General features: G+C 40.1%; 1 protein-coding gene across 1 annotated transcript in view; it reads left to right on the top strand.

Moving 5' to 3' along the window:
• The window catches only part of tyw1 (tRNA-yW synthesizing protein 1 homolog), an 85,240-nt gene that overhangs the window by 11,515 nt on the left and 54,487 nt on the right, over positions 1-19,238 (top strand). The window contains exons 8-10 of the mRNA XM_080506995.1: positions 7,613-7,736; positions 15,102-15,154; positions 15,242-15,360. Coding sequence (XP_080363121.1) covers positions 7,613-7,736; positions 15,102-15,154; positions 15,242-15,360 — 296 coding nt within the window. The remainder of the gene's footprint in view (positions 1-7,612; positions 7,737-15,101; positions 15,155-15,241; positions 15,361-19,238) is intronic.

Genomic DNA, 19,238 nt, shown 5'->3' with positions numbered 1-19,238 from the left:
CGCAATTGCTCCTCGTATAATGGTTGTCATGAGAGGTTTCTCTTTCTGGCAGGCCGGTCCGTTTCATATTATGGGATTGTTGCCAGGTAGCAGTTAGTGTGAAAATAACCGTTAACTTGAGTGGCTGCATGGCGTCTTTGGCTCTGCGGCGATGCTTTCAGCTTCGGGATCAGAGACAGAAGGAAGACATGATATTCTTATATGACTTGAAGTGCTGTTGGTAAACCAAACTGTGTACATAGTCAAGTATCTCCTGGGCTTATCCACAAGTGATGTCGGGAGTGACGGGGTCAATTCGGACCTGTACTGGACTGTATTGCACATGGGTCTGTTTACTGGTCGTTCATTTTCACGTCAACATGGATAAAGTGAAGCGTTGGATGCCCAGAAGAGACACAGACTGGTTTCAATGTGTCTTTGTTTTATGGCATCGGCATTCTGTCCTCACAAAACCTATTTCAGAGAGCGAAACTGCTCATTTTGGAAAGCGGTTCCAAGAGTGGATTAATCGGAAGACGCTCACTCAGCGTCTCTGTCTCGACAAGGCTGACGTCACCGCCCCACCTCTCCCTTAATCTGCGTGTACTAACCCAGTTGGCACTACAAAAGCTACTGATCTTGTTACGGCTTTTACAACAAAGTCCTCTGCTCCTCCTTGATCGCTGTGAGCAACAGGAGGAATTTGCGAGCAGCACACGCCACATGTTCCTCGCTCCACCACTGAGAACAATCACAGTTCGTTTTTTTTTTCATGTGAATGTCTCATTTTGTATTTCCTGGTACTTGGCCTCATACGAGCACTGCAGTGTATTTTGGTATGTTTGTGACACACTCGTTTCTTTTTGTAAACGCAGTCATTTTTGTCCTTTCGGGAATCGATCTAAAAGTAGACTTTGTAATCTTTATCATTGAGAGGAGCCAGTTGAGGTGGTTGCGGCCTCATTAGGATGCCCCTCAGTTGCGTCCCATCAGCTCTACCGTTGGCTATTTGTTGTGTACGCTGTCGGACTTCATTAGTACCTGTGGATAGATTATTTTTGCAGTAGCAGGAGAAGGCATCTGACGCATTAAAAAACAGTGGAGAGTAAATACAGCAGAGATGTGGATGGGCACTCGCAGGCTCACTGACAGGGTTAAAAAATAACTAAAAGACCTGCTAAAATGCCAATAAAAACAAACCTGTTAAAAATCTGATGGCACAAGAGACAATGAATACGTAAAACCAAGGTCGAACTTCTTTTAAATAATAAGACCGAAAAGGTAAAGTCCAATAAGACTGGTTTAAAAGAGGTGGGGACTGGGACAAGGCAAAGGAAATGCTGAAAGGACTATTTCTATGAGTTTGTCTTGCAGCAGTCTTAACCTATAGAAGCAGCTGGGGAGTTGTCTGGGCTGATTTGCTCTCCATATTTCCAGTATGACCGAATCAGTAATGAGCAGAAAACATGTTGGATTTACTGGCTTTGAATGGTCGTAAGAAACCTTACAAACAAAGAATTAGCATTTGTTGATTTGAGGTTGTTTGTTTTCCCCTATGGTCAAGTGCTATTTTTCTCTGACACGGTGCTGTGAGATCTCCCAGTTCTGGGAGTCCAGACAGGCCGTGGCATACCTGCTGTCTTGGAGCCGCTGAAGACGGGGTGAAAATGGAGCAGCGGGAACCCGAAACCAGGGCCAGATAAATCACCGGAGCTGCACAGAGACACTGCAGGGACAGATTGCTTCACCGTTGGCTATTTGTTGTGTATGCTGTCAAAACTGTACATGTCACGGGTGCATTAAGTGAAAATAGACGTTTGTGCTCGCTGAGTGGCACACTAGTTTTATTCTTGCTTCAAATGACATGCTACACAGCCTTCCCCTCCCTCCATCCAGACTTCTGGATGGGCTCGAACAGCTTGAGGCTCATCGTCTCTCTGATGGGACCACAGGAGTGGCTATTTCTGCCTCTGATTTACAGAGTGTGTTTGGGTAACCAAACTCTTTCCTTGAAGACCAGAATATACGATCCTTTCAATCTACATGATTTGCTGAGCTATAAAAAAAGTTTCCAAATATCATCCGGAGCAATGCCTAATCCTTTTTCCATCTCAGAAAGAGACGTGGGAGTGTTCTGACGCAGCTTGATGGCTTTCTTATTCCGAGCATCTCCTCGAGAAAAAAAAAAAAAAAAAAAAGGCCTCTGGCATTGTCAGGAGTGATGAACCTCTTCTGTAGTTATGATTATTAACAGTGAGCACTGAGCATGCAGGGCTGCTAGAAAGCTACAAGGACTTCAATTCTTCCAGGTGGGAGGTGAGAAAACACCATTTTAAGATTATTATGCAGCAGAGACTGCTTGAGTGAACACCTGAGGCCAAGCAGAGAACGAGAGAAAGTTTTCGCTGTGTTTTTATTCGGCTCGTTTCTCCTCATGTCCTAAAAGAGGCTCTTTGTGTTCCTTTTCATGTTTTCACAAGGGATGGCTCAGCTTAACAGCTCTGGACTTTGTTTTCTTTTACTGAATTGATTGAGCGAAGGTTTTGCAACAAAAGCGTTATTAGCTGGTCGTTACCTGGTCATTCTTATTCATAGAATGAGATTTTTACCGATGAACACGTTTAATTAAACATTCATTCAGTTGTTGCTTATGTGTTTATGCCTTCGTCAGACATGATCAGGTGGAGGACGCTCTCGTCATAATGATGTTGGCCTCAACAAGTCGTGTCTGATTATTTCCATGAGAAGTAAAACCTGTATATTTACTTGCTGCTTGTTTTGTTTCAGATGTAGCCCTTCAGTAACCATGTTGTAGAATCAAAAAGATCACAATGGAAGAGGTAAAGACTCTTTTATGCTTGACGCAATGGCCTGACGTACGGAATAAGCATGAGAGAATTATTATTATATTATACTACAAGCGCCTTCCACTCCCAAACTGCAGAGGCCAGTGCATCGTAAACACACTTCCACCGCAGCATTAAATTGGAGAAGAAGAAGTCGACTTCTTATCTTCGACACCAGCAGGTGATCTTGCAAGTGGAGAGCAGAGCACAGCAGGCAACTATTGTTCAAAATGAAAGTTTCCCTCTGTTGAAGGTTGAGACTGGAGCAAATTGACATCTATGAGTCAAATCTTGTGTTTCCAGCATGAATGTGCAGCTTTATGCTTTTTGTGTCTCTATCACCAAGTCTTCAGTCCTCCTCCTCTTCAGCTCAGCCTGTTTTTTCCACACGTCTACGTCTGTGTAGTCAGACCCCGACCCCAGCTCATGACTAAAGGCTGTTTTATGCTTAACGCGTCCGCGAGCTTTGTGCGGGCGACTTACGTCATTTCGGCCGCCACACCAATGAAAGCAACAGGTCCATAACAAGTTGGATTGGGTCTCTCGGACCAAGCCTTTGTCCGCGGATATCCAGCGGGAGATGGATGTTGCAGAATACCAGAGGAGAATTTATAATTCTCAAAACGTTCAATGATTTTAATCCCAAGAATGCAGAGAAGGAAGGATGTATAATCCACAAAATGTTGAATTGTCTAAATTCCAAATATCAAAGAAACATTTATAATCCACAATAACATCAAAGAGGTAAGGGAGAATTTTAAAAAAAATAATTAATTTCTGAGATTTTCAGCTTCAAGTGGAGCATTTTCTGGCTGGAAATATTCATTGTTAAAAACAGTCCACTAATCGTCCCAGGCAGCGGTGCTTCCGCTCGCTTCGAAATACCTGATCTGATGCTTTCTTTAAAGATAACCGCCAACCAGTGAATGTCGTGGACGGTGATTTGACCTTTCCTAACAAGAGAGAGAATGGAAGTCATGTAGTTTCTCGTGATATAGAGTATTTTTTTTCGAAGTAAAGACCGATTACGCAAAGACTTTATTTACAAAGGGTAATATTTAGCATTCGCACGGCCGGTGAACAAGCGCTGCACCCCTGCAGGGATCAGTGTGTCACTTCTTCATGGACATTCATCACCGTTAGCTGACACGGTATCGCCATCTTCCGATCGCTGCGGCACTGACAAGGTGACGTATGGATCCCGATAGACGAGCATAGGAAGTGGCAGCCGGTGCAGAAACTGGGTGGAGCGGCCATTAAACTTGGTTAATGTGAAAAACACGACGGCCATCACTCTTCTCAGAGAAAGCCACACCTGGTCTCATGTTGCAGGATTTAATCAATCTTCCTTGAGCGCAGCATATATGTCAGTTGTTTAGCTTTATGTCCAGTGTTACATGGTGCAGTTGTATAATGCCAGCCGTAAAGAAAGAATGACTATTTCAAGTAGAAATACTATAGAAGCTTCAGCAACAAAGGAGACTGCAGTTTTAAATATAATAATCATGTTTATCTTGGTGGCGTTCTAGTACAGCTCCCATGCAGTTGAAAACGAGATTATTACACACAAAAATGTTTATTAAAACAACTTTAAGCACCCATGGGAAAATTAAACAAAAACAATTACACTCAGGAAATGTACTCCAGGAGCAAAAAAGCTGCTCCCCTATATTGTTAATTTACCAAACAGTTTATTTCATGTATTTAAATGAAAAGTAAACAGTAGTTGAATTCAGCAAGTAAAGATGACTCTGCTAAGTCTAAAACCGTATCTATTTTATTGGGCCTTGTTTTGGGCGGGTGGGGTGGGCATTGTCAAAAAAATGCAGTACTGTCAGCTCGTCGTCGTGGGTTCGTCTGAGCATCCAAAGACTAAAAGTAGCTGATGTCTACAAAGTCAGGCACAGCTATAAATAGATATCAAAGTGCTTTCAGCTTTCATTTCCCACTGTCCAAAATGTCAAAGAAATGGCAGCTGGAGGGTGGGAGAGGGACAGGGGCTGTAAAAAAAAAACAAAAAAAAAAAGCACGACAGAATGTATGTGTTTAAAAAAAAAAAAAAAGAGTGAAACCACGGTGTGACAGCCAGAAAGGGTAAAGTGGAGCTTTGTTTCACTGCGCAGCATCAATGCACACTATGTATACCAGATGCCTTATTACAAAAGAAATCCACAGCCAGCGATGATTCCGGGTGCCGTGTCATCTGCGAGAGTCGCTCAACTCTGTCAACTCCGTCAAAGCCAGTGTGGCCATCTGTGCATGAAGTGTACAAAGAGACATCTGGATAAGCCAGAATCAAGTTCTGTGAACAGATGAGGTTCAAATCGAGGCTTCCATGAGATTGCGAATGGGAATTCGACATATTACAGGCATCAAATGGGGCACGGTGAGGTCACCGTGACATTGATTTTTAGAGGTCCGTAACCAAGATCTGGCCAAATCATCTCGGGGGAAGATTGAAGACATTTTCTAGAGGGGCTCTTGAGATATCGTGCTGAAAGCGAGAATGGGACAGACGGCCGGACAACCCGAAATCATATTGGCTCTGGCCTGCAGCTGTTATCGCCTCGGGGCCTTCGCTGTTTGATGAAAAGACCACCTTGCCACTGTTAACAGTTGAAGGGCAAAGTCGCTACAAACTTTGTATTTACAACTCGAAGCAGTTGTGTTTGCGTCAGCATTTTATGGCTCCTGTGCACAACTATCAGGTGTGAGTGACAAATTGTTGTAGGGTAAGGACAAAAAAGTAGCATAAATTATTGTTGATAAAACTGCAGACTGCTGAAAAAAGCCTCCAAAACTGAGCACTGTAATTCTTTTTTCTCGTGTGATCCCAAATAGACTTCACAATGTTGAACTCAGGACTCTGTGTTGTGCCATAGACATATTTTTAAGGTTTCCCACATTGTCTTTATGCCTTCTTTAAGTGATAAGCTTTATGATGTCAGCTTCTCCCGCATCCTTACAGAGTGAACTTCTCCTGACACTCCCAGAAACCATTAATTCTTTTTAATTTTGTTGTTTTCATACTTACCTTTGTTACTATCTCCTTACTCTAGCCCAACCAATGTGGACTTTTTAGGAACGGAACTGATTTGATATTGGGGAATAAAAAAGCATTCTGTTAACCGATATGTCGCTAAAATTTCAAAATCATATTTTTAGTTTAAAAAAAGATGTAATGCCTGATTTTGATGGCTTGAATCCAGTTCTAAACACTTGTTTAAAAACATATAAATTTAACTTTTGAACTGGAATTGAATTAAACATTTGAATATTTTCAGTTACATTTATCAGAAATTCTGTGGAAGAATGACCAATTTGAAGAGAAAATAAATCACAAATATGATGTGCATATGTGTATAACATGATCATGCAAAGTCTAATAGGTAATGTGCCATGAATACATGAAATAGATGATGTACGTTTAAGCCAGCGGTGTTAAACTCATTTTAGCTTTGCAGCGAGACGGGGCGCCACCAGTGAACTAACGGCACAATAATGCACAACATCCACAAATCCAAATGTTTTAGTGCAAATAAATAGAATACATGCAACCATTTCAGGATTTGGTGTAAATTCAACGTCCTTTCATATCGGTAATAAAATCTTGAACGATAATACTTGTTCTCAGTGGCGGGCCTGGCTGCTTCCCCCTCTCTTTTTAAAGCATTTATGTAGAAGTAATACACAATATGGGAGTAGATTGAGTATGTGGCTATGAATCAACATTTTACCTCCTTGAGAGTCTGTGAGCTGGTGTTTTGGTGCATCGCTGGTATCGCCTTTAGTTTTTGCATCATTTTCTTCAGCAGGGCTATTGGATGTGAAAACGTTTCACTTGGGCAACTTGAACGTGACCAGGAAATCTAAACCAAAGCTAAAAAGCAAAAGCCAGGTCTTGCTTGGTTCATAAACAATCTTTCCAGCGGGCTTGGTGACGGGATGTGATGTGAAATGCGCAATGCATTCTGGGTAGCGAACAAGCAAAGCTAACCTTGCGAATCAGAAAGGAAAATTTCTCGCGGGCAGACGTGGAGTCGAGTGAAAGAGGTAGAGAGGAAGAAATAGTGAGGAATGAGCTCATGGATGTCTGGTCTGAAGACTGTATATCACGGTTGTTTGTGGCGACCCATTAGCGAGCTAACGAGCCTAGCCACCATGGGCTAATGTGGCGGGACTTCCAGTTTTGGTCCGGACTAATCAATGAGCCGTGTTTCTTCTTTACTTCCTCTTTGGTGTTGTGCTACAACCCTCCCAAACCAGCAACTGTTGTAATTGCGTGTCATTTTCAGGTAGTTTGGTCTGATCTTGAAGGTGAATGTGAACGCCACCCAAACCAAATGAAGGAGTGATATAATATAACTGATATACAATATTAACAGTGCTCTTTTCCCCATTTAGTTGTTGTTAATGTCAAAAAGTTTTTTCAAAAAATTTAAATTAAACCCACTTTTCTTTAATATTTGAATTTCTATCATTTTTAACTTGCATGGGATGGGTGCAGAGTGCATTAGATAGTTTAGTCAGTTTCTGCGATATGTATATAGCATGTTTATATCGCGAAAATGATAAATCTGCAATCAATCTTTGAGGTGACAGGTTTGATTTGGCATATTATTTTCACCGAATGCCCTTGCTGGGCCATTGGAGCAGTTTGGGGGATTTTGGCATGCCTTGCTCAAGTCAAGGACACCCAAGTGGGACCCAAGGGAAGTTGGATTCAAACCAGCGAATATCCAGGCACAAGCTTGCCTCCCTAACATCAACAACTCTTTGTCTTCCAGAGCAAAGAGGAGCTCCAGGGAAATGGCCACATGGTGAAACTGTCCAGAGTGAAGGAGATTGGAGATGAAGGGGAAAGACGAGAGATGATCACCCCGGCACTGAGAAATGCACTGACGAAGCAAGGTGAGGATGGGGGAATTTACATTTGGGTAATTAAATTCACAGATTATTCAAATGCACTTCGGTCACAAACTTTTAAAGGACACCAGGCTGGTACATAACTCTTAAGAACCATTTGACGCTGCCATCTTTTTTTTTTTAAACGACGACGTATAAGACTCTGAAGCCTTTTTCCAAAAGAACATCTGGTGGGTGTCACCAGTGGCTGTAGATAATATATTCATATTATCTCTCTGCATTGCATTGTTAAAAAAAAATCACATTACACACTAAAGCACACCAGCTGCCTGTCGGCATATCCTTAACCTCGAGCTTTCCACAAGGACGGAAAGTTGTAATTCACTTAAAATACATAAATTATGAGTAAAGTCTATCTGAATTTTCAATAGCAGATGTCGGAGTGAGGCTGCAGTCATCCCCAGCTGGTTCAGTACAAAGGACATAGTACAACCTGCAACTTTGGTAGGATAATCATTACTTCAGAAGAGGAACCGAACAGGGTTTTAGATGCATGTTTTAAGACATTTTCAATTTGGACACTTCAATTAACACTCAAATTTGCCATTTATTGATGATAAAAATAGTTCAAGCCCACAAAATCAATTTTTCAAGTGTTCTTAAATAATAGATGGATTTTAGACTGAGTTTCTGTGAGATTTAGTTTTTAGAATTGCAGAAGTGAACAAATATGGTCACGTTCCTGACGGAACGTTAACATGGAAGTAAATCTGATGGTAAAATGTTCAGAAGAAAGAAAAGTGTCAAACTGATATTTGACACAACTAAACAAGATTAAAACATAAATCAAAATTGAATGTGATCAATGGAACAATGAATCACCTGAACAATTAAAGTAAATAATATTAAATGTAGAAATTGTCATAAATATCCTTCTTCTAATCTATTAATGTTAAGTGCCTCTGGTTTTTGTAGTCTCTTCATACCCTCTGGAAATAAGTGCTCAGAAGAACATTTCGGATGTGTCTCAGTCAGTTAGGCATTGAAATTGCAGGTGATGTAATCTGCTGCACAGGGAGGGGAAGTGTGAAGCTGCTCTCATAGCACATTAACACTGTGCAGTTCAACTCCATTCTTTACTGTGAAGGAACGATCTGATTGTATTGATACAAAATAAACCTGCTTTTCATATAAAAGGGGTGGTTTTAAAGAGTTCACCTAGACATGATCATTGTAGATGAAGAGATGAGAAAACATGTCCAGGATTTTTTTCAGCCAAAAGCGTGAAAAGGTTCAACTATTTATGTCCAGTTTTCTTAGTGAGCCTGTTTACATGAACACAATGTGACTCAAACTAATCAGACAACTTTAATACATTCATTAAAGCAAACTCTGGTTTACATTTTTAGCCAGACATAAGATGTCTTTTTTGAGTATTTGCATACGCAGTGAAGTGAGACTCAAGTCTTCTCTTATTATCTGTTGTCGTCTCGTCTAACATGTGGTCTTAAGCTGCTGTTGCACAGCTCAGGAAGCGGGTGAGCGGTGCAGAGTGGGGGGTTTACGGTACGGCAAAGAACACCCAGGACCAACTCTGACTCTGGTCCCACAACAGAAAGTACGATAAAGATGTAGGCGGGGTTGTGAACGACTCGGAGACGCTCCAGCGGAGAACATGGAAGCGGCCGGCGGCCAATAAGTCGTTCTCTTGTGACTCAGGTTAAACTTTCTCATTGTGAGCAGCAGCATCCAGTTCCTGCTGAAGCTCCTCCTCCTTTTGTTAAATTATTAGATTATTAATTGCGGGCAAGTTGAGAGTGACTGTCGTCTCTGACCAATCAGCAGACGGCGGCGCCGTCGCTCCTCCTCACAAACCTGTTCCTCGGTGTCCCGTAGCCTTAACGGAGGGGTAGCGGGAAATTGTACCCGACGGTCGTGGGTCCGTTCTGTACCATCCACAACTTTTTCAGTCAGACCGTGTGAAAACCCGTCCCGCCCTGCCCCGCGACAGAAAGTGCGGTGGAACTGCGCCTTTAGTGTTGGCTGTTAATCAACTTCCTGCTGTTGCACATCATGTTTTTTGTTTTTGTTTTGTTTTTCACTCTCTTAAGATTTTTTTCTTTCCCCAGCAAATGTGCTGTTTGACCAACAATAAATAATCTATGTAACTTTCACTCACACGGAATTCTCAGCTCTTAGCGTTTATGCCCTCTGCAGCTTTCGGGCTCTGTTTTACGTTCTGACCTCTACTCTTACTAAAACAGTGCTGCCCCCAGAGGACAATTGAGGGACGGCAGCTACCATGTGACTGTTAATTTCATTCCTGGTTATTTTTATGCTTCAAAATATCATCCAGCTGGATTGAACTTTTTGTGAGGAGTTTTTGTTCGACACCGCTGTTCTCACGTTAAATCCAACTCTAAACTGGAAACCCGGGGCGATTGTTGTCTCAATATGTACATTTTGCAAATCTAATACATCCACAGGTTTGTGATCCGTGACTCGTCAGGTCTGCCTGAGACATCTTACAACCCTCTTCCCCTCTTTTCTCGGTTCTTCCATTCACTACAGTCAGACACAGCAGCCAACACCCCCACGGTTAGCTTACACAACGCTCTATAAATAGGACTTCGCTTCATTTGACCAAATGTTGACCTATTTCGTGGCGCTAATGTTGGCAGCAGTCATTCCCGTTGGTTTTATTCAGGATGAAAGAATAGAGGATGAAAGTTTTTTGCATTGTTTCATGTGTAATCAGTATTGGAGAGGATGGCTCTCCAGTGCAGCCTGTCTTTTTTTTTTTTATGTCAGCACGATGTTGATGCAAAAGTTGCATGCTGCTGAGACTCCTGAGCAGCGTCCAAGAAAGTTTGAGGAAAGTGTCGGGAAAAGTTTGCCGTGACTAATAGATGGCAGCTTCACAAAGGAAACGGCAGCAGAGAAACCGACACGCCAGTTCGTTTACATTTGACTGAGACGTTGTGGGAAATGATTGTTTGGTGTGTTTCAGTGTTTCAGTGAAAAGCAGCTTCACATTGAGGTAAAGTTGTTTTTAACCAAATATTTATTTATTTAATGTCTTTTTGCGATTTCCATTGTTTCAGAAGATCCAGCCCTTATTCTATTATTTCCATCCTTTGTTTCTTTTCTCTTTTGTTCATTCCACCCTCCTCTCCCATTAACTCATTTGCTTCTTTTTCTCATTGAAGTTTGTTCCTTTTTGGGGGCGGCTGTGGCTCGGTTGGCATAGTAGTCATTTCCCAATCGAAAAGTTGCCGGTTTGATTCCCGATTCCGCATGTCCAAGTGTCCTTGAGCAAGACACTGAACCCCAAAATGCTGCCTGTGGGTGGGCTGAGTGCCTCCATTGGGGTGTGAATGTGAAGAACAGTGCGAGCGCTTTGGGGACTGCTTACGAGGTGGAAAAGTGCTAAATAAGTTAAATACATTTACCATTTCCTTTTTGCTTTACTATTTTGTTGTTATTTTCTGCTGGTTGTTTTTCTCCCTCAGTCTTTTATTATTTCACTTTTGTTTCTTCTTTCTCTATTTCTTCCTCTATTCTCAATCGCTCCATGTCCACTCATCTGCCTCCTCGCGTACAATTCGGTTCAATTATACACATAGAGACATAAATACATGCAGCCTACCAGACATTTAGTCATTTAACATGACAAGTATAAGTAGTATATGTTTGGATTTTGAATCATTGAATAAAAGCCACATGAAGAAGATGCAAACTTGAGACCTGAAAGCTCAAGGCTGAATCAGAGCGCAGTTCTCTTTGCTTTGAGGGAATACTGCAAACATTTATTCTCATTGCCAGCGATGTATGTTTTTATCTGGGCTTCACTTTCTTTTAGTTTTATTTGAATCACTCTTCTTGGTACAGTGCTGAGCATGGTGCCGACAGCCAAATCCAAATTTGACCTTTTTCTTTTGTCCAACCTTTTCTTTCCGAGTTGTTTTGCTGCATGTGATCAATATAGATACGTTTGTCGTATTTTTATTGGTTTTGACGACGATATTTAATCTTTTGAAAAATTGGTTTCCAGACATTCTCATTGAATCTTTTGTGGCTTCGCTCGCCTTTCTGAGGAAAACTCCTCTTCCTCATTATGGGCTCTACCGCACTCATTCACCAATGGCACTTTATCCACGGTCCTTCTTTTTAAATAGACACAGTAACTTTACAGACAAAGAAGCCTGAAAAAGTGAAAAAACACTGCTCATTTTAAAACTGTTAATATGTAAATACAGCTGCTTCTGGTGGTTTGTACCGTCTTGTAGTTCAATATGTTTTGTCTTGCAGTCAGTAGGTGCAAGGTTAGAGGAGGACGAGGCGTTTAAAGGTGAAACAAACACTTTAAAGCTGCTCAGCATGGGTTTTTTGTCCCGAAGAGGAAAAGGAAAATGTTACCTGTATGAGAAAAAGAAATTGAAGTGTGTGCGTGCGTGTGTTCGAGTTTGTATTTGATGTGTTTGATCTGTGGCATGTTTCATCGGAGGGTTCAACCAAAAACCAGGATTTTCACCGCTCTGCCTTTTTCTACAAATATATTCATTAACTGTTAGGATCAATAACATTATGTCTTCCATTCATCCGGCATCAACACACACACACACACACACACACACACACACACACACACACACACACACACACACACACACAAGTACATATTTTCTGTTGTTCCTTCCGTTTGAAGGTTTAACAGTGGCTGAAATTCATACAATTTTCTAAATTGAAAAGTTACCAAGTCTAGCTTTTACATGACTACAGAGATATCTGATTTCATTGATGAATTGATTAGTAAAACACTTAATTCGGATTCAAAATGGTAATTGACCGATAACGCAGAGGAAAACTTGTATGGACTTGGAAGAACAACACATTTTTAACCTGCAGAATCAAAATTACAGTTTATAAACTTTCATTTATGATATATCCTTTGCAATCAATCGGCACATTGACAAAAGCTGGAAAAGTCGTCTGCAGCTATCCTGCTCAATTTGCATTCTTATATAATCAGAACTGTTTAAGACTTAGTGTTAATATTTATGGATGTTGATCATAGTTTGTGATGTTTTGATGCGCCCATGTGAGGTGTTAATGTTTGCAAAGAAAGGTGCACAACGCGGTCACATAATAATAATAATCTCATCATTACCACACGACTTTGATATCTTTGCTTTTTTTTTTTTTTATGAATAGCAACAAAATATATTTTATTGTTGTTTTTAGCCTATGAACAGCAGCATCTGAACCAATTTACGTAAGTTCACCACAGGAGTTTATGAACCTATTTGAGTTTGCCAGACATGCGTAGAAAACAAAACAATAATGACCGGATTTGCTCAGTTCCCAAACAAAGAGAGTTAAACTTGGCATGCAGACCGGCTGCTCTTTGGTTTTTGTGATTGAAAACATGCATAAACAGGAGCGTTTCATCGAAGGTTTTGCACGTGTAACTGCTTGCATCTGAAATGGAATGTTTGGACCGGCTGCCTGCAAAGTGAAAAAATATGAATTTGATCAAAAAGCACGGTATTGGAGAAAAGCAACGCTGTGGGAAAATCGAACACATCAGAAAAAAAATATGAAATTAGTTCTGAGAAGAGATGCATTCATATTCCTTCCTTATAGGGAAAGCAAATAAAAAACCATCTGTGAGGAAGCTTAAGAATCATCTCTCACCACTACGATAGCAAACATTTCTACTACAAGGGGAGTCAATATGCACATTTCTGGAGTTAAGTAAGATTTTAAAAACAGCAGTAATTGTAAACCCAATTTCTTTTAGGTGTCGTGAATCACATTGCATGTGGTAAATGAATCTATTGTATTACGCCTCCCACTATTTGGCACGTTGGGGTAGAAACGCCCGATAATACATATTCATTGAAGTAAACGTGCTAAATGGAGGGAGTGTGTTGTTTCTCCCATCTGTCGCCCAGCTAATAAATCAGCTTCCACATGTTGCGAAGTGTTTCTACACATTAAAATAAATCTAACAAGAGGAGACGGAAAAGTGTTGTTCATCATTCTGTCGACAAATTAAATGCTCTGTTTTGCTTGATGACTTTACATTTTCTTTGCTCAGCTTAGTTTCAGATGTAAAATCGACATTAATCGTCTGCAGGGGACATTTAGGCAAATCTCACAATACAATGAAAAACTTAATTATTAACATAATTTAATGCAAATGGTGACATTTACATTTGCATTTAAGTATATTATACATTAACTTAAATATTATAACTTTATTTTTTGCTCAATTCTATTTAAATATAGCTCACAAGATAATGAACATTACAAATAGAGTGTCTCATAATATTCAAATATCTCATGAGATCAAAAGATATAAGCCATAATTATTTACATAAAAGGCTTGAGACTTTGTTTATATGTTGTGTGTTTTAGTGATTACTGACAAAACAATACTTCTTCGATTTTCTTGCAAACGTGTCTTCAGGCGAGGAGTGAACAAATGAAATTGTTATGGTAGAAACATGGTCTGTGTTGGATGTCTCAAACAAATGTATAGGTGTGCTGTTGACCCGATCAAAGCAAATTAAAAATACACCAATAATCGTTTTGTGTGACATTAAGCAACCAATTCTAGTGGGAACAATTCACAATCGGCAAACGATGAATTTTCTCCAAATGCTATTTCAGCTGCTTAAGCCAATAATATGCAAGAATTGCCACCTTATAACTGTTTATAACTATTTGCCTGCGTGGATTATCTTTTAGTTAATGTAGTTTTTCTTCAGTTGTGCTTTGTAATCACAGTCAAAGTCATTTCATTGTACATGTTGTGAATGTAGACATGATTGACAAAACCATTAACTTTTACTAAGACATTTACATTTTTAGTGATGTATTTTAAGTCGGTTGTGATGTAAATTTGAATAGTTACCCTCATTCAAAGAGTTCATAGAAATGTGGTGTCCTCTGGAACAAATTGAAAGATAAAGTACAAGATTTTTTTTTTTTTTAATAAAATGATATATCATCTCCAGGTGGTCACAGGTTTCTAACTCCTAACATAAACAGTCCTGCATGTAGTCCTAATGTGGCCATTTTCATGTCACTTCAATAAAAGAGAGACAAGGAGGGTGAACAAAGGTGCTTTTCCGACACTTCAGCTTCTTTTTGTGCATAAAATGTTTTCTCTCTCTTTCTCTGACGTGCCCTTCAGCAGCCGCTTTGTTTGAGACGAGCCGTTTCTCCTGGTGACGGATTGTGAATGAGTTTGACTTTGTGCATGTTGAAGAGCGTTTTATTGATTTTTCCATTATAAAGAAATGTTGAGCCCCGACTTTTTGACCCCACCGTGTTCTAGCAATATCTCACCTATAAAAGCTCAATTCTTGACTCGGTCTGTTCTGCTCTGCTTCCGTGCAGGATACAAGCTAATTGGGAGCCACTCGGGAGTGAAGCTCTGTCGATGGACAAAGGTAACCACCTTCAGCCTTTTTGTTTGTGGTGAACTTCAGCGCTAAATTTAACCAACTGAAGGTATGGCTTGCGCCTCTGTTGGTTAGTCGATGCTGCGAGGGAGAGGAGGTTGTTACAAGCACACTTTCTACGGGATCGAGTCGCACCGATGCATGGAGACCACGCCAAGCCTGGCGTGTGCCAATAAGTGCGTCTTCTGCTGGAGGTATGTATGCAACATCACACAGTCCAGCAAGTTTAAACTCACATTCATTTTTTATTTTTTTACCTCAGTTGGACTGCCAGTCGTTAAGAGTTTGTAAAAGTACTCAATTTCTTTTAGTAGAAATACAGATACTTGTATAAGGAAAATACTCTAATGAAAATACAGATTCATCTCCTTTACTTAAAGGCGTCATATTATCCAGTTTTTCAACGTATTCACAAGGTCTTGTTGGTTCAAAAACATTATATTCAAAGTTTATTGTCCCAAAATACAGCTTTCCTTTGATTTTCCTCCATTTGAATATTGGATCGATCGTAGGAGCTGCATTCAGAATCTGCTGTGTCTGTGTGAGTTGGACTGGCTCCGCCCACACATGACCATCTTGGGAAGAGGAGGAAGCACTTCCTCTCGTGGTGCCATGTGCCAGAGCAGAGCTGCCAAATTGTGGGAGGGTCAAAGGGAGGGACTCCCTTGATTGTGACTGGCTAAACCCCAGATGATAGTATATAGGGTTTGATTTCTGATTGGCTGTTCGTAGCAACACACTGGTTGGAGCAACATACACATACACATATACATATCACAAAACATTCTACTTTGTCTTATTTGTTTGAAGTTTGTTTGAAAAACCATATAAATAGAATAGAAATTGAATTTCTAAATAGTAAAACATGACTGGATTTTATATAACATTCTTTATTCATTTAGTAAGAATTTTGTTTTGTTTTTTTAAACAAAAACAGGAAGTTGTGGCATTCAACCATTATTGATATAACCTGATTACTTTCAAAATACTCATTTATCATCATCATGTTCTTTGCCACCTCTACCGGTAGTTTCCTGATACCCACTGACACCATTGTTACTCAGAACAGCAGCACGGGGCACCGGTGCTGGGGGGAATTGTGCAGTTTTTCCAAACAAGTTGAATTTTCACAAATAAACATCACTCCTATATTGTTTTGATGAATCGGGCCCGGTCAGGACACATGAGGTTGAAAGTAGCATTGCTCTCCAAGTCTTATAAAAACATCAAATATTATGGTTAAATCATGTTTTGTATTGGTCATAAAGGCATTAAGATGATAAGATAAGATCGCCTTTATTAATCTCACAGTGGAGAAATTTACTAATACAATGTTAGATACATCATTGGACACGTCACACAGAAATATGTTGTTCATCAAATGAAAACGGGGCTTTTTGAGCGAACTGCAAACTTAGGAGAAATCGAACATAATTTAAATTGATCTTTTCTCAGTTGTGTTAAGTCTGTGTGCAGTTTTCATGTTTTTGTGTGTGCGCTTGTGTGTATCTTTTGGCTAATTCAGTTTCCTCCCACACTGCAGGCGTATGCATTTGAGGCTAATTGGTGACTACATAATTGGCAGTTGCCGTGAATGTGTGTATGTTTTCCCTGTGATGGACCGGCCTTCACATCCTCACTTGTATGAAACGGCTTCAGAGACAGACAAATATTTTTAGACATTGTGACCATCTTTGTGGACTGGGCCCTACAGTTGTCCTCCGCACATAAATAAAGCAGTCAATCTTTTATTAGGATTAGGATTATTGATGAAACCTTGAGTAATAAAAGAGGGAGAATTGTTCCTTTTTTCCACTTTATGTCGGCATTGTTAGTGGATGATGCAATACGTGATTACGCTGCAATACATCCAAATCATCCACTGTCAGAGGAGCAACCAAAGCAGTTTTAAAATTCATTACTCATGAAATAACTATATTCAACTCAAATGAAATAAAACTGGACCCGAGCTTTCTACAGATCTTTCATTATTCACTTGCAAAGATACTTGAGTTGGTGAAATATAAACTACTGCATCAAACTCAGTTTTCTGGTGCTGAAGGATTGTTGCCTGCCTGCTCTGTTTTCCTCCGCTCCAAACTGAACCTGTTTACCGCGCATCTCCAGGCGGATCTCAGAAGACTCCTCTGTCACAAACAAGGTAATGATTTACATGCGGGAGACTAATGGGCGCCGTAGCCGGGAGGTCTAAACGTGGACGCTGATTCATCTAGACGTCGGCGAGAAATTGGGCCTTTCACTCCCCTCAAGTTCCATTTGAGACGGCGACTGTGTTGAGTGCTGGAAGGTCGCCGTGTTGAGTGTGCTGCAGTTGAACTGCTTCCCCGTCACCACAGATGTGCCGCGCTCTCCTGTGAAGCGGCGATGTGGGCTGACAAGAAATAAGCAGTTTGAGGGCGCAGATGCTTTTGCCGCTGCTGGTTTTGCTCTCCGCTTCACTGAGGCCACAGGTGCAGTTAAGAGTTCCACAAAAGTGTCAACGCGAATACATGCAGAACCGAAACCTGTGCGTCGGGATTTCTTTTCGTGGCAAAGAGTCCGACTTGGACAGCTCAGTGTTACTAACACTTTAAGACAGCTTTCACCAAACAATACGATGTTTTCTGTAACTTAATCTGTTTTCTTTAATAGGGTGAGATTACACACGCCCACATATTTCACTTTCGATTTGTGAGCTGGTTTTAATATTTGCCTCTTTGTTAGAATACTAAAGTGTCTTATTCCAAAGAAGACACAGATTGCATGTTGATATCAGGTGCAAATAACGCTGTGTTCCAAAATGTGTTTTTCTTTCTCTACGTTTATTAAAAAAAGAAGTTTACTGTTTTCACTTAAGGACCACAAAGCAACCTGATCACCACAAAACTGTTTAAGAAGGCTATTCTTACACATTTTACACCAAAAATAAGTGCCATAAAATCCAAACTCCTCCAACACAGGCTCGACTGAATTAAGCGGCTCCTTTCTTTCAAATCTTTATTTTTATTATTATTAATTGTTACATAATGTTCATCCTTTCTTTAATATTAATATTGTCATATAGTGTGCTCTTTTCCTTATTTGTGTTCTAAATCTTACTTTTTTGATTTGTATTCCTCTATCCTATAAAAAGCACCATATTGTGTATAATTGTTGTGTGTGATAAATACAGGACTTGACTTCACAGTTACATCAGTTGCATGGGATCAGTTGCACAGAAACGTCCCGACTTCCCATCCAAGTCGATTAATAAAAAAAAAAACAAACAAAAAAAAGCTACAAACAAGTTTCAAATCAACAAGCAGTTTAATTGCAATTGGAAGATGAATATGACATCAAGAGAAGGAAGAAGGAGGCAAGAAGTGGTCGATGACACATACACTATAATTTTAATATTTTTACCTTTCATTATATTTATAGTAGCTCGGGGTGTGATTGTGGCACAGGGGGTTGATGGGATCTTCATTGAACCTACAGATCCACCTCGAACTAAACTAAGCAAAACAAGCACTGATTAATCAGTGAAAATAATTTATGGACTATAAGTCACTCTTCTTTCAGTTGTTTGTCTGGTCATGAGACTTATCTATATAGGGAGATACCAGCATGCTGCTACTGTACCACAGAAAAAAAACAAAAAAACGTCTATCACTATTATAATATTAAACTAGCAGCACAAGCCGAGACAGCAGAATTTAAACTAAATATGCTAAAACATGCAGTAGAAAACAGGCAAAAAAAAAAGTATCAGGAAGAGTTCATAGTTTATTAGAAACTTTCAAGAGAGAAAAGCAGAGAAGCTGTTACTGTGATGAAGAAAACAAAGAAGACTAATGGCCAGAGCTGCAGAACAAATATCCAGGAGGTTCCAGAATAAAAGCTGCAACAACCGTTACATCTGGACACGGACTATAAATGCGATGCCAACACATATTCACTTTGTTTTTTTGCCTCTTAATGGTGCAATTTATACATATAGTCCAGAAAAAATGGGTACTTCTCTTTACTTCTTTACTTCAATGCATTATCTCTTTGAAACTGTCCTCTGTGGCATCACATCTGGTGGGTTTGA

The sequence above is a fragment of the Blennius ocellaris genome, assembly GCF_963422515.1.
Source record: "Blennius ocellaris genome assembly, chromosome: 2".
Classification (NCBI taxonomy): Eukaryota; Metazoa; Chordata; class Actinopteri; order Blenniiformes; family Blenniidae; genus Blennius; species Blennius ocellaris.
The sequence above is the reverse complement of the archived record's forward strand: the minus strand, read 5'-3'. Positions and strand labels throughout refer to the sequence as shown.